A 15,215-nucleotide genomic window follows, 5' to 3' on the forward strand; every position below is an offset into this window, starting at 1 on the left:
GTGTGAAAAAGTTACCCCTCAGATTCCTATTAAATCTTTTCCCCTTCACCTTGAACCTACGTCCGCTGCTCCTCGATTCCCCTACTCTTGGCAACAGACTCTGTGCATCTACCCGATCTATACCTCTCATGATTTTATACACCTCTATAAGATCACCCCTCATCCTCCTGCGCTCCAAGGAATAGAGTCCCGGGCCTACTCAACCTCTCCCTATAGCTCACACACCCTAGTCCTGGCAACATCCTCGTAAATCTTCTCTGAACCCCTTCAAGCTTGACAATAACATCGTGCTGAGAACTGAACGCAATATTCTAAATGCGGTCTCACCAATGTCTTATACAACTGCAACATGACCCCCCCCCCCCCCCCCAACGTCTACACTTAGTGGTGGAGGGAGTCAGCTGGACAAGGGGGAACAGTACACCCACAGTTTGTGGGCCAAAGGGTCTGTTTGTGTGGTGTACAGTTCCGTGTAAGAAGAACAGGGGGGTCTCAGGGAGTCGGCTGCAGGAGGCAGGAAGGCTGAAGATGGGCCGGGCGAAGACAGGGCCTTTATTGCCAGCTGCAGCCGGGACTGTCAACGCTGGCCACTCATGCATATGGACTCGGTGGATGTTTCTATACAATATGTACTAAACCGGGGATTGTACTCGTGTCTGGCAATAACCTTACTGACCTGCATGCAAAAACAAAAAGAATCTCGCTGTACCTTGGCACACGTGATAATAAAAGGATCATTGACCCATTGAGCGATGTGAAGAGCAAGGCAGACGTCTTCATGGTTTCCTTATGACAAAGGAGGCCGTTCAACCCATCGAGTCAGTAACATCGCGGTAGAGTTGCTGCCTTACAGCGCCAGAGACACAGGTGCGATCCTGACAACGGGTGCTGTCTGTACGGTGCTTGTACGTTCTCCCTGTGACAGCGTGGGTTTCCCTGGGTGCTCTGGTTTCCTCCCACACTCCGAAGACGTGCAGGTTTTGGAGGTTGAAGAAGGGTCTGAAGAAGGATCTCGACCCAAAACGTCACCCATTCCTTCTCTCCTGAGATGCTGCCTGACCTGCTGAGTTACTCCAACATTTTGTGAAATAAATACCTTCAAGGTTTTGCAGGTTAATTGGCTTAGGTAAAAAAATGTAAATTGTCCCTGGTGTGTAGGGTAGTGCGAATGTACAGGGAGCGCTGGCTGGTGTCGATCCTGAAGGGCCTGTTTCTGCGCTGTATCTCGAATCTAAATGACTAACCACTGCAGAAAGCTTATTAAACAGAATTAAACATTGTAAACGTACAGCTTGAGTAATTCCGTAAACTTAAGAAAGGCATTGATCTTAACAACATCAATGCTTTCGTTCCACCAAAACAAAATGATCCCAGTGTTACGCTAGAACAAAGCAAAAACAACGAAACCAAGCATCGTTTTTTTCCTTTATAAGTGCAATGTATCTTGTTTCAAGCAGTCTTTTGCATCCAAAAATTTGTGGATGAGTTGATGTGTCAAGTTAAATGCTTGCCAATTGCTTCGCCTTGTCATGTCACACAGTATTTTCTTGCATGTCCTCAGGGAGAATAAGGTTTATAAATGCAAGTAAGTGATTCACTTCAACTTGACAAATGAGTTCTCGAGAAATACATACGTGGAATACAAATGAAGCCAAACTGGCATAGAGATCTATAAGAAATACAGAGCTTAAAGAAAGGCAGAAGATAGACACGAAAAGCTGGAGTAACTCAGCAGGACAGGCAGCATCTCTGGAGAGAAGGAATGGGTGACGTATCGGGCCGAGACCCTTCTTCAGACTGGTTAGGGATCAGGGAAACAGGAGATATAGACGGTGATGTGGAGAGATAAAGAACAATGAATGAAAGATGTGCAAAAAAGTGACGATGATAAAGGAAACAGGCCATTGTTAGCTCTTTATAGGGTGAAAATGAGAAGCTGGTGCGACTTGGGTGGGGAGGGTAGAGAGAGAGGGAATGCCGGGGCTACCTGAAGTGAGAGAAATCAATATTTATACCACTGGGCTGTAAGCTGCCCAAGCGAAATATGAGATGCTGGTCCTCCAATTTGCGTTTAGCCTCACTCTGACAATGGAGGAGGCCGAGGACAGAAAGGTCTGTGCAGGAATGGGAAGGAGAATTAAAGTGTCCAGCAACCAGGCGATCAGGTTGGTTCACACGGGCTGAGCGAGGGTGTTCCGCGAAACGATCGCCCGGTCGGTCTGTGTTTGGTCTCGCTGATGTATAAGAGTCTACATCTTGAACGGATGCAGTAAATGAGGTTAGAGGAGGTGCAAGTGAACCTATGCCTAACCTGAAAGGACTGTCGGGGTCCCTGGACAATAGACAATATAGACAATAGGTGCAGGAATAGGCCATTCGGCCCTTCGAGCCAGCACCTCCATTCAATATGATCATGGCTGATCATTCTCAATCAGTACCCTGTTCCTGCCTTCTCCCCATACCCCCTGACTCCGCTATCCTTAAGAGCTCTATCTAGCTCTCTCTTGAAAGCATTCAGAGAATTGGCCTCCACTGTCTTCTGAGGCAGAGAATTCCACAGATTTACAACTCTCTGACTGAAAAAGTTTTTCCTCATCTCCATTCTAAATGGCCTACACCTGATTCTTAAACTGTGGCCCCTGGTTCTGGACTCCCGCAACATTGGGAACATGTTTCCTGCCCCTAACGTGTCCAACCCCTTAATAATCTTACACGTTTTAATAAGATCCCCTCTCATCCTTCTAACTTCCAGTGTATACAAGCCTAGTCGCTCCAGTCTTTCAACATACGACAGTCCCGCCATTCCGGGAATTAACCTAGTAAACCTACGCTGCAAGCCCTCAATAGCAAGAATATCCTTCCTCAAATTTGGAGACCAAAACTGCAAACACTACTCCAGGTGCGATCTCACTAGGGCCCTGTACAACTGCAGAAGGACCTCTTTGCTCCTATACTCAACTCCTCTTGTTATGAAGGCCAACATTCTATTGGCTTTCTTCACTGCCTGCTGTACCTGCATGCTTCCTTTCAGTGACTGATGCATTAGGACACCCAGATCTCGTTGAACGTCCCTTTTTCCTAACTTGACACCATTTAGATAATAATCTGCCTTCCTATTGTTACCTCCAAAGTGGATAACCTCACACTTATCCACAGAGTCGAGGGCGGAGGTATAGCGACAGGTGTTGCATCTTCTGCGGTTGCAGGGGAAGGTACCTGGGGAGGGGCTCGTTTGGGTGGGAAGGGATGAGTTAACCAGGGAGTTGTGGAGGGAACGGTCTCTGCGGAAGACGGAAAGGGGTGAAGATGGGAAAATATAGCTAGTGGTGGGATCCTGTTGGAGGTGTCGGAAAGTTCGGAAGATTATGTGTTGTACGCGATGGCTGATGGGGTGGAAGATAAGGACATGGGGGACTGTCTCTGTTGCGACGAGGGGGAGCAAGGGCGGAGCCGCGAGGTATCGAGGAGACACGAGTGAGGGCCTCATCTATGATGGGAGAGGGGAACCACTGTTCCCTAAAGACTGAAGACACCTCGGATGTTCTAGTATGGAACACCTCATCTTGGGCGCAGATGCGGCGTAGACAGAGGAATTAGGAAGGGGGATAGTCTTTGCAGGAAGCGGGGTGGGAAGAACTGTAGTCGAGATTATTGTGGGAGTCAGTGGGTTTGTAATAGACGTGAGACAGTAGTCTATTTCTTGTGATGGAGACTGTGAGATCAAAAAAGGGGAGGGAGGTGTCAGAGATAGTCCAGGTAAATTTGAGTGCAAGATGAAAATTGGTGGTGACGTTGATGAAGTCCATGAGTTCTGCATGGGTGCAGGAGGTAGCACCGATGCAGTCGTCAATGTAACGGAGATAGAGTTCGGGGATAGGGCCAGTGTACGCTTGGAACACGGATTATTCGATGTACCCTACAACGAGGCAGGCATAACTGGGGCCCATGCGGGTGCCCAGAGCTATGCCTTGGACTTGGAGGAAGTAGGAGGAGTCAAAGGAGAAGTTGTTGAGGGTGAGGACCAGCGGAGTAGAGTGTTAGTTGAGGGAAATTGGATGGTTCTGCGGTCGAGGAAGAAACAGAGGGCTTTAAGGCCTTCCTGGTGGGGATGGAGGTGTATATAGCATCCCTGCATAATAACCCTTTCAAGACTCTCATACTTCTGTGACAAATCATTTTAAATAGTCTACTGCAAATACAATGGAAGATTCTATACATTACAAAATATACCTATATAATTGACACATTCAAAAGGCCCAAATTTGAATTGCATTGTTTATAATCATCTACAATACCTAAACGTGGACCAAAAAGTGTAGCTCAGCGGTAGAGTTGCTGCCTTACAGCGCCAGAGACCCAGGTTCGATCCTGACCACGGGTGCTTGTCAGTACAGTTTGTACGTTCTCCCACGCAGGTCACGGGGGGGAGAACGTACAAACTGTACTGACAAGCACCCGTGGTCAGGATCGAACCTGGGTCTCTGGCGCTGTAAGGCAGCAACTCTACCGCTGAGCTACACTTTTTGGTCCACGTTTAGGTATTGTAGATGATTATAAACAATGCAATTCAAATTTGGGCCTTTTGAATGTGTCAATTATATAGGTATATTTTTCCCCAGGATCTTCTGTTTCCCCCCACACTCCAAAGACGTACAGGTTTGTACGTTAATTGGCTTGGCATAAAATGTAAATTGTTCGTAGTGTGTGTGGGATAGTGTTAATGTGCGGGGATCGCTGGTGGATGTGGACTCGGTGGGCCGAAGGGCCTGTTTCCGCGCAGTATCTTTAAACTAAAAAAAACTAAATTTGCACATTCAAATTTGAATTGTAACGTTTGAAATAATCTACAATACTCAAATATGGACAAAAAGTGTATTTATATACGATTCTACACATCTTATTGCAGATCCTTGTGCCAGGAACACCTGAGTCCTAGAGCCAGAATCTGAATCACTCAAATGATTAAGCAGGTTGAAATCCTTTGTTAATATCATATCATATCATATATCATCATCATATACATACAGCCGGAAACAGGCCTTTTCGGCCCTCCAAGTCCGTGCCGCCCAGTGATCCCCGTACATTAACACTATCCGACACCCACTAGGGACAATTTTTACATTTACCCAGCCAATTAACCTACATACCTGTACGTCTTTGGAGTGTGGGAGGAAACCGAAGATCTCGGAGTAAACCCACGCAGGTCACGGGGAGAACGTACAAACTCCTTACAGTGCAGCACCCGTAGTCAGGATCGAACCCGAGTCTCCGGCGCTGCATTCGCTGTAAAGCAGCAACTCTACCGCTGCGCTACCGTGCCGCCCTTGGGGAACAATACATGAAATGCCCCAGGCTCACCGGAAAATGAATAAAAGTCAAAGACTGAAAGGAACCCCAACACATTCATTTGGACATTAATTACTTTTAGTTTAGTTTAGTGATACGGCGCGGAAACAGGCCCTTCAGCCCACCAAGTCTGACCGACCAACGATCCCCGCACACTATAGACAATAGACAATAGGTGCAGGAGGAGGCCATTCGGCCCTTCGAGCCAGCACCGCCATTCAATGTGATCATGGCTGATCATTCTCAATCAGTACCCCGTTCCTGCCTTCTCCCCATACCCCCTGACTCCGCTATCCTTAAGAGCTCTATCTTGAGCTATCCTTAAGAGCACTAACACTATCCTTCACACACTAGGGGCAATTTACAATTTATACCAAGCCAATTAGCCTGCAAACCTGTACCTCTTTGCAGTGTTGGAGGAAACCGGAAATCCTGGAGAAAGCCCACGCGCCCGGGGAGAACGTACAAACTCCGTACACACAGCATCTGTCATCAGAAATGAACCCGGGCCTCTGGCGCTGTGAGGCAGCAACTCTACCGCTGCGTCACTGTGTGGCCCCATGGGTTTTTATTAAAAGAAAGTTATTCATTTGTGATATCTGTGGAACTGAAAATAAACCAAGCCACACCATTCAACATCAGTACGAATCCCAAAATATGACAATATCAGGATGTAACATATTTGGTCACCAATGGTCAAGTTAATCACCCTGGCCACTCCCACCTCTTTTCCAGCTTTTCTCCCCACTAACGTAATCGGTCCGAAGAAGGGCTCACACTCAAAATGTCGACTATCCATTCTTTCCACAGATCATAACATCAACCTTATAACACCTCATAACACTTAAGATCCCAGTTTAGACCATGAATTCATGTCATTGGAGTAGAAGTAGACCATTTGGTCCATTGAATCTACTCCCGCCATTCAATCGCGGCTGGTCTATCTTTCACTCTCAATTCCATTCTCCTGCCATCTCCCCACAACCCTTGACACCCTGACCAATCAAGCATCTGTCAATTTGTGGCTTAAAAATGCCCAATGACTTGGTCTCCACTGCCGTCTGTGGCAATGAACTCCACAGATTCACCACCATCTGGTTAACGACATTCCTCCTCATCTGGACAGGCAGCATCTCTGGAGAGAAGGAACTGGGTGACTTCTTCAGTCTGATTGTTCCAACAATGAACCATTCTGCATTTACTTGACCATCGTCTCCTTTGATTTGTGATTTTCACACCTTACCTTCCATATGTTTAGAGACACAGCACAGAGACAGGCCCTTTCGGCCCACCTGGTTCACGCCGACCAGCGATCCCCGCACATTAACACTATCCTATACCCAATAGGGACATTTTTAAAAATATATACCAAGCCAATTAACCTACATGCCTGCACATCTTTGGAGTGTGGGAGGAAACCGAAGATCTCGGAGAAAACCCACGCAGGTCACGGGGAAAACGTACAAACTCCATACAGACAGCACCCGTGTGTGTCTCTGTGTCTCCCTCGCCTCTGATAGTCTGAAGAAGGGTTTGGCTCCGAAACGTCACCCATTCTTTCTCTTCAGAGATGCTGCCTGTCCCGCAGAGTTACTCCAGCATTTTGTGAATATCCTGTTGTATTGGCTCATTTTAAACTTTCAGAGAGTGCGTGATGATTCAGAACTCACCATCTCGCCCAGAGAAGCAGCAAACATCTGCAGAAGTGGAGCCGTTTTTGCAGACACCAGTGGACCCAGCGCAGATTTTGTGCACTCGTAAGTAACAAAGAAAAGAGCAGCTGAAATGAACGGCACACAAAAGAAAAGGGTTGCATTCAGTGAAAAATTGCTCTATAAAGAATTTCCAACTCAGAACAATTGATCACTCACTCAAATTACTTTCAATATTGATTCGATCAAGATTTTTAGATTTTTAGATTTAGAGATACAGCGCGGAAACAGGCCCTTCGGCCCACCGAGTCCACGCCGCCCAGCGATCCCCGCACATTAACACTATCCTACACACACTAGGGACAATTTTTACATTTTACCCTGTCAATTAACCTACATACCTGTACATCTTTGGAGTGTGGGAGGAAACCGAAGATCTCAGAGAAAACCCACGCAGGTCAAGGGGAGAACGTACAAACTCCGTACAGACCGCGCCCGTAGTCAGGGTCGAACCTGAGTTTCAGGCGCTGCAATCGCTGTAAGGCAGCAACTCTACCGCTGCGCCACCGTGCTGCCCATTGTTAACTCATTGTAAACTTGAAAGCTTGTAACTATTAACAAAAGTCAGCATCTAATACATTATTAAACTATAACGCGGGCAGCAAGGTGGCGCAGCGGTAGACTTGCTGCCTCACAGCGCCAGAGACCCGGGTTCGATCCTGACTAAGGGTGCTGCCTGTACGGAGTTTGTATGTTCTCCCCCTGACCGTGTTGGTTTACTCTAGGATACATACCCTGTAGATACATAGATACATAGACAACAGGTGCAGGAGTAGGCCATTCGGCCCTTTGAGCCAGCACCGCCATTCAATATGATCATGGCTGTTCATCCACAATCAGTATCCCATTCCTGCATTCTCCCCATATCCCTTGATTCCGCTAGCCCTGAGCTCTATCTAACTCTCTTTTGAAGGCATCCAGTGAATCGGCCTCCACTCCCTTCTGAGGCAGAGAATTCCACAAATTCACAATGCTCTGTGAAAAAGTTTGCAGGCAAGGAGTATTAGTCCCTGTCAGATCTCAGCCTGGTGGTTAGTGTGGATGAAGCCCATTACAAAACTCTATTTAAAGGGCAGTTAAAAATATCTACAATTACAGCAATATTTGCAGTCTTAAAATGGATAATATTACAACTGCAGAATTTAGAAATTCACTATCAAAATGGAGAGCACATTTGTACTTTGAGTGTCTTTGATCACACCATGATATACACAACACTGCTGCACCTCATCAACTGCAGTCTATTTTATTTAGAGATGTTAATAACTACTCTGTGGAATGGAAAAGTCATTTGTAATAAGATTTTTTTCAACAGCTTAGCTAAATGGAATATATAGTAGAAAATTGATGCAAAATCAAAATGTTCTTTCAAAGTAATTGCGTCGATGACATTTTCTTGTTAAATGTGCTCTCTATAGTCTCAACCCAGTACATCATCGAGTCGAGGCCAAGTCCAGAAATTTGAGCACAATGTCAGCTATTTATTACTGCAGTCGTTTTTTTAGTTTAGTTTAGAGATACAGCGCGGAAACAGGCCCTTCAGCCCACTGAGTCCACACCGACCAGCGATCTCCGCACACCAACACTATCCTACACACACTAGGGACAATTTACATTTATAGCAAGCCAATTAACCTGCAAACCTGTACATATTTGGAGTGTGGGAGGAAACTGAAAATCTCGGAGAAAACCCTGACAAGTCACAGGGAGAATGTACAGACTCTGCAGAGTTTAGAGAGATACAGCACGGAAACAAGCCCTTTGGCCCACCTAGTCCACGCCAACCAGTGATCCCTGTGCAGTAGCACTATCCTATACACTAGGGACAATTTACAATCTTCACCAAAACCAATTAACCTACAACCGGCACGTCTTTGGAGTGTCGGAGGAAACTGGAGCAACTGGAGAAAACCCACGTGGTCACAGGGAGAATGCACAAACAAGCACCTGTAGTCAGGATCAAACCCGGGTCCCTGGCACTGTAAGGCAGCAACTCTATTGCTGCGCCACCGTGCCTTGAAAAATGCTGGATTATCAGTTGAAACCGGAAACATAAATCCATCTGAGACACAAGAAACTACTGATACTGGAACCTTGAGCAAAAAAAAAACCCAGCGGAACTCAGCGGGTCAGGCAGCGTCTGTGGAGGACAACACATTCTGCACTTGTCAACCATGCCCCATGAACCAAACTCGACGCCAGTGAAACATTGCCCACAGATTGTTAGTTGCAGGTTGCAGCGATGCAATCTCTCAAAGGATCAACATACATCAATCAGCGCATTTAAAAAACACTTAACATGTCGATCTACAAGTGCTCAAATGCGATGCTAATCAAGAGGAAAAACTGGTTTTAATTTGATAAGATGCCGGTAACTGGTGACCTTTGCAGTTAATTAGGCAATACTCATCACCACAGGGAACCATTAAAAATTCACTGTTACTGGAATGAAAATCTAATGGATGATTCTCCAAACACCTAGTTAATGGGCAAGTGACACTTGAAGGTGGCTGACAAATTATGTGCCTTTGGGTTTCTCTTGTTGAGCTTTATGGCTGCGTGTTGCGATTGTTTAACAGAAATACAACATGCCATTCACTAGTTCCAAACCATCAGTACACAGAGATTTTATGTACAAATTTTTGACGTAAATATGCCGGACCTGCAATGCATATTTAGGATAATGAAGAGCACGTCACCAACAGCGATGCAGCCGGTAGAGCTGCTGCCTCACAGCGCCAGAGACCCGGGTTCCATCCTCACCTCGGGTGCTGTTTAGGTGCAGTTTGCACACTCCTCCAATGACCATGCAGGTTTCCTCAGGGTGCTACTGTTTCCTCCCACGCCCCAAAGACGTGTGGGTTTGACGGTTAATTGGCCCTCTGTAACCGGTCGGTGACCCTTGCCGTTAATTAGACAAATGCTTATCACCAGAGTTCACTGCCACAGGAATAAAATTCTAATGGATGCTTCTCCAAACAGTTAGTGCCCCCTTGTAGGCGTGAAAGTAGGATAACATAGGACTAGTGTGTATGGGCAGGTCATGCGGCATCTCAGGAGAGAAGGAATGGGCGACGTTTCGGGTCGAGACCCTTCTTCAGACTGATGTCAGGTGGGCGGGACAAAGGAAGGATATAGGTGGAGACAGGAAGATAGAGGGAGAACTGGGAAGGGGAAGAGAGGTTGTCAGGTGGGCGGGACGCATCCCTTCCTTCACATCACCCATTCCTTCTCTCCTGAGATGCTGCCTGACCTGCTGAGTTACTCCAGCATTTTGTGAAATAAATACCTTCGATTTGTACCAGCATCTACAGTTATTTTCTTACACTAGTGTGTACGGGGATCACTGGGCGGCGTGGACTCGGTGGGCCTGTTTCCGCTCTATATGTCTAAACTAAACTAAAACAAAATCAGGTCGCGTCCTTTTGAAACTGAAGCGTACTCGGAGTTATTAAACAACTTACCGTTGGGAAAAGATCCGATGGCTGCAGAAGGAACGCCGGCATAAATCCCACGGAATCCTCCGGCCTTAGAGAACCCCTGCTGACTCTGAAGTCTGGTTTTCATGGTGTCCAGTGGGAACAGGGTGAGGTCAACACACATCCCGGCCATTCCACCGGCCTAAGGCAACAAGGAACGGTAATGTGAATCACATGGCCTGGCAGCACCACATTAGAAAACAACACACAAATCGCTAACTCAACAGATCAGGCAGCATCTCTGGAGAATATGGATGGGTGATGTTTCGGGTCATGTGATAGGAACAGATTAGGCCATTCGGCCCATCAAGTCTACTCTGCCATTAAATCAGGGCTGATCTACCTCTCCCTCCTAACTCCATTCTCCTGCTTTACAATTCCCGTGAACTTTCGGACTTTAACCATTTTTCTCACAAGTCCAACAAACAGATACACACATAAGTTCTGAAAGCAAAGTTCATTTTAATAACACGTTTGAAGTTTAATATGTAGAGTTTAAAGTGTTTAACTTTCGAAGAAATTCTAATGTTAAACACTTTAAACTCAATATATTAACTTTAGAAGTTCTAAAATGGGCCCTTCAGACCACCGAGTCCACGCTGACCACCCGCTCACACTAATTCTATGTGATCCCACCTTCTCATCCACCTTCTCATCCACTCCCTTCACACTAGGGACAATTTACAGAGGCCTATTAACATACAAACCCACTCATCTTTGGGATGTGGGAGGAAACCGGAACAGCCAGATGAAACACGAATGGTCAGAGGGAGAATGTGCAAATTCCACGCAGACAGCATTGAACCCGGGTCTCTGGCACTATGTGGCAGCAAATCCACCAGCTGTACCCCTGCAAAGAGGTTCAATATAAATGGGCATTCTTTAGCAACTTCCACCTGTCTAAAGTGCTATCAAGTTGCATTTGCTTCCTGATAACCTACTCACTGATACTCGTTTTTTTAAAAATTAAACCTCAATGATGAAGGATTAAAGGGAATTGGACAGGTTGTACTTGGCCTAACTTTTGTGGTCAGATACATTTCCTATCATCAAGAACATGGCCTTGTGTTGCTGCTCGAGCAAATCTCTGCTCGATCTGATGCAGATACTCTCTGCCCCACAGCTAATTATGGTTTAAGTATCACGCCCTTGTCGAGCGTTTTCAGCCACTTCTTGATTTGACATAGCAAGAGTCAAAATGGCTTCAACAACAGTGGGATTTCAGGAGTATGGTGAAACAAATCATTTGCTCAGCCCTTCTGACTACAGTTGGTTGCAAATGTGGCAAAACTGTCAGCGTGACTTAAAGCTTGGGATCATAAGATCTTAAGTAATAGGAGCAGAAATAGGCCATTCAGCCCATCAAGTCTATTCCGTTATTCAATTATGGCCAATCTATCTCTCCCTCCTAACCCCATTCTCCTGCCTTCTCCCCATTTTTTACCTGACACCCGTACTAATCAAGAATCTATCTATCTCTGCCTTAAATATACCCACTGACTTTGCCTCCACAGCCTTCTGTGGCAAAGAATTCCACAGATTCACCACCCTTCCGTCTTCCACAGAAGAAAATGCCAAATTCAACTTTACTACATTTTTCACATAAAGTTCTTGGACAGGCAATGCTCCAAATGAATGCACTACAAAGCTGCACTCTAACGATTGGTAATTAGCCTGACTACCAAAATTATGTCAAATTATTACCACCTTTCTTTCCTGAACAAACAAAATGATTCTCAGTACATATCTCAGTAAGGAAATAGGGCAGCTCAGAGGTGCAACTGGTAGAGGTTAGGAGGGAGATACAGATCATCCATGATTGAATGGTGGAGTAGACTTGATGGGCCAAATGGCCTATTTCTGCTCCTATCACTTATGTCCTCATGAGCTGCTGCCTCACAGCTCCAGAGACCTGGGTTTGATTATGACTCGGGTGCTGTCTGTATGGAGGATGCATGTTCTTACTGTGACCTCGTGGTGCTCTGGTTTTTCCCCCACATCCCAAAGATGTGCAGCTTTGTAAGTTAACTGGCTTCTGTAAATTGCCGTGAATGGGCGACTGTTAGTTGGTGTGGACCTGGTGGGCTGAAGGGCCTGTTTCCATGCTATACCTTTCAATCAATCAACAATAGAGCTGGCTGCATGATACAACCCAAATACTAATGCCTGGATCACCAGAAGAGCTATAACCTAATATTGAACATTAATAACTAACCAACATGAGGCTTTGCTGCAAATTTTCAATGTTTATACAATTTCCCAAATAAAATATAACTAGATTGATACAGCATCTTTCAGGCCAATTCCAAAACATGCCCCAATGCCTTCACTGTCATATTCAAAGAGAGAAAAATGGGTGAATCATACGTTAAAGTGCATGAAAATGTATGGAAATATTTCATGCTTCAGTTCAACTGCCCGTGTGGCCAAAGGGCGAGTTTATTGAAGCTCGAGTTTATTGCAATGCAGCAAACAGCCAAATTATCCAGGCAATTGCGTGTTTATTCGCTTCCCACTGATCTGCGTTGAGTCAACCCGCTTCCCTGCTGGGAGAGTTTAAGGCGCCAGCGAATGACGCGCGTCGGCACTCACCACAAGCGATGCCACGAACTCCCTCGCCTCCATCAGGACTTTGTGCAAGGACTGGGCTCAGAGTCACCTGGGCGCCGCCATCTTGCCGTGACCCCGGACACCGCTTCCGGGTGGGTGCGGTGGGTGGTTTCCGGTTTCTGCAAGATTTAACCAATCAGCTGCCAGGGTCGCTGACTGGGCATCATTGCCATGGCAACTAACAGGAGTGCATCCCAAGTGGTCCTCTCTGGTCCTCTCTGGTCCTCTCTGGTCCTCTCTGGTCCTCTCTGGCCCTCTCTGGCCCTCTCTGGTCCTCTCTGGCGGAAGAGGTAAGCCCCCAAGCCAAGGTTAGGGTGGAACAAAGGAATTAATTACGGAAACATAGAAACTAGGTGCCGGAGGAGGCCATTCGGCCCTTCGAGCCAGCACCGCCATTCATTGTGTAAGAAAATAACTGCAGATGCTGGTACAAATCGAAGGTATTTATCCACAAAACGCTGGAGTAACTCAGCAGGTCCGGCAGCATCTCAGGAGAGAAGGAATGGGTGACGTTTCGGGTCGAGACCCTTCTTCAGACCGCCATTCATTGTGATCATGGCTGATCATCCACAATCAGTAACCCCGTGCCTGCCTTCACCCCATTATCCCTTGATTCCACTAGCCCCTAGAGCTCTATCTAACTCTCTCTTAAATTCATCCAGTGATTTGGCCTCCACTGCCTTCTGTGGCAGAGAATTCCACAAATTCACAACTCTCCGGGTGAAAAAGTTCCTTCTCACCTCAGTTTTAAGTTCATGCTGTTCATGTTATGAGCTACCCAAGTGGAAGCCCGAGGTCAAAGTGTAGGAAGGAACTGCAGATGCTGGTTTACGCTGAATGCTGGAGTATTCGCACAAAATACTGGAGTAACTCAGCAGGCCAGGCAGCATGTCTGGAGAAAAAGGAATGGGTGACATTTCGAGTCGAGATCCTTCTTCAGGATTAAAAGTAGCTTGACATAGCTAAAGGGTTTTATGCACATGGTAAAGAAATCGAAGAAGGGTCTCAACCCGAAACATCACCCATTCCTTCACACCAGCGATGCTGCCTGACCCGCTGAGTTACTCCAGCTTTTTGTATCTATCTTCGGTTTAAACCAGCATCTGCAGTTCCTTCCTACACATAGAATAGTACAGCACAGGAACAGGCCTTGGGTCCCACATTGTAGCAGCCAACTCATCATAAATTATGGAGTAGAATTAGAATTAGGATTCGGCCATTCGGTCCATCAAGTCTACTCCACCATTCAATCATGGGTGATCTATATTTTCCTCTCAATCCCATTCTCCTGCCTTTTCCCCATAACCCCTGACACCTTTACTAATCTAGAATCTGCCAATCTTTGCCTTAAAAATATTAATTGACTTGGCCTTCACAGCCTTCTGTGGCAATGGATTCCACAGATCCACCACCTTCTTACTAAAGAAATTCCTCCTTATCTCCAAGGAGACAAAAATGGTACTATCCTGAAAATGATCTGGATCTCAAATGTATCATGTATCAATTATTCCAGCTCTTTGTGTCCATATAAATAAAAAGGAATGCAACAGTGGTAATGCAGATTCCATCTAAATGTAACTTGACCTGACTTAGCAAATGAGGGTGTTACATGGAAGAGTAGAGGTAACTTATAGCGACTGGGTAATAAAAATAATTCATTTTATGGATCTTATAATGAATAGAGTGATATATCTGAGGAAGGGTTCTGATCTGAAATGTTACCTATCCATGTTCTCCAGAGATGCTGCCTGACCCATTGAGTTACTCCAGCGTTTTGTGTCCATCTTTGGTATAGGATCTGAGCATCTGAAATTCTTATTTATTGCAGAGTGATATATATATATATGAACGTTATTTAGTGTAGTGGGCTACACCTCATTGTAATTGAGGGAGTGATCAGATAATACTGTACATAAATGCAATCAAGCCAAACCCAAGTACAATAGGTAGAGCAAAGGGAAAGATACAGAGTGCACAATATTGTTATCGAACAATGTAATGGATTTTGTCGGTTTTTTGGTCGTCAATGAGCTGAGTGAATCCGACTGATGGTGTAATGGACAGAGGA

The 15,215-nt window shown here is 45.8% G+C and overlaps 1 protein-coding gene across 1 annotated transcript in view; it reads right to left on the reverse strand.

Moving 5' to 3' along the window:
* Positions 1-13,221, reverse strand: part of slc25a26 (solute carrier family 25 member 26) — a 139,513-nt gene extending 126,292 nt beyond the window's left edge. The window contains exons 1-3 of the mRNA XM_078414539.1: positions 13,130-13,221; positions 10,523-10,679; positions 7,017-7,126 (exon numbers count right to left, since the gene is read on the reverse strand). Coding sequence (XP_078270665.1) covers positions 7,017-7,126; positions 10,523-10,679; positions 13,130-13,162 — 300 coding nt within the window. The 5' untranslated portion in view covers positions 13,163-13,221. The remainder of the gene's footprint in view (positions 1-7,016; positions 7,127-10,522; positions 10,680-13,129) is intronic.
* Between the last annotated feature and the right edge of the window lie 1,994 nt (positions 13,222-15,215).

The sequence above is a fragment of the Rhinoraja longicauda genome, chromosome 17, assembly GCF_053455715.1.
Source record: "Rhinoraja longicauda isolate Sanriku21f chromosome 17, sRhiLon1.1, whole genome shotgun sequence".
In the NCBI taxonomy this organism is placed as follows: Eukaryota; Metazoa; Chordata; class Chondrichthyes; order Rajiformes; family Arhynchobatidae; genus Rhinoraja; species Rhinoraja longicauda.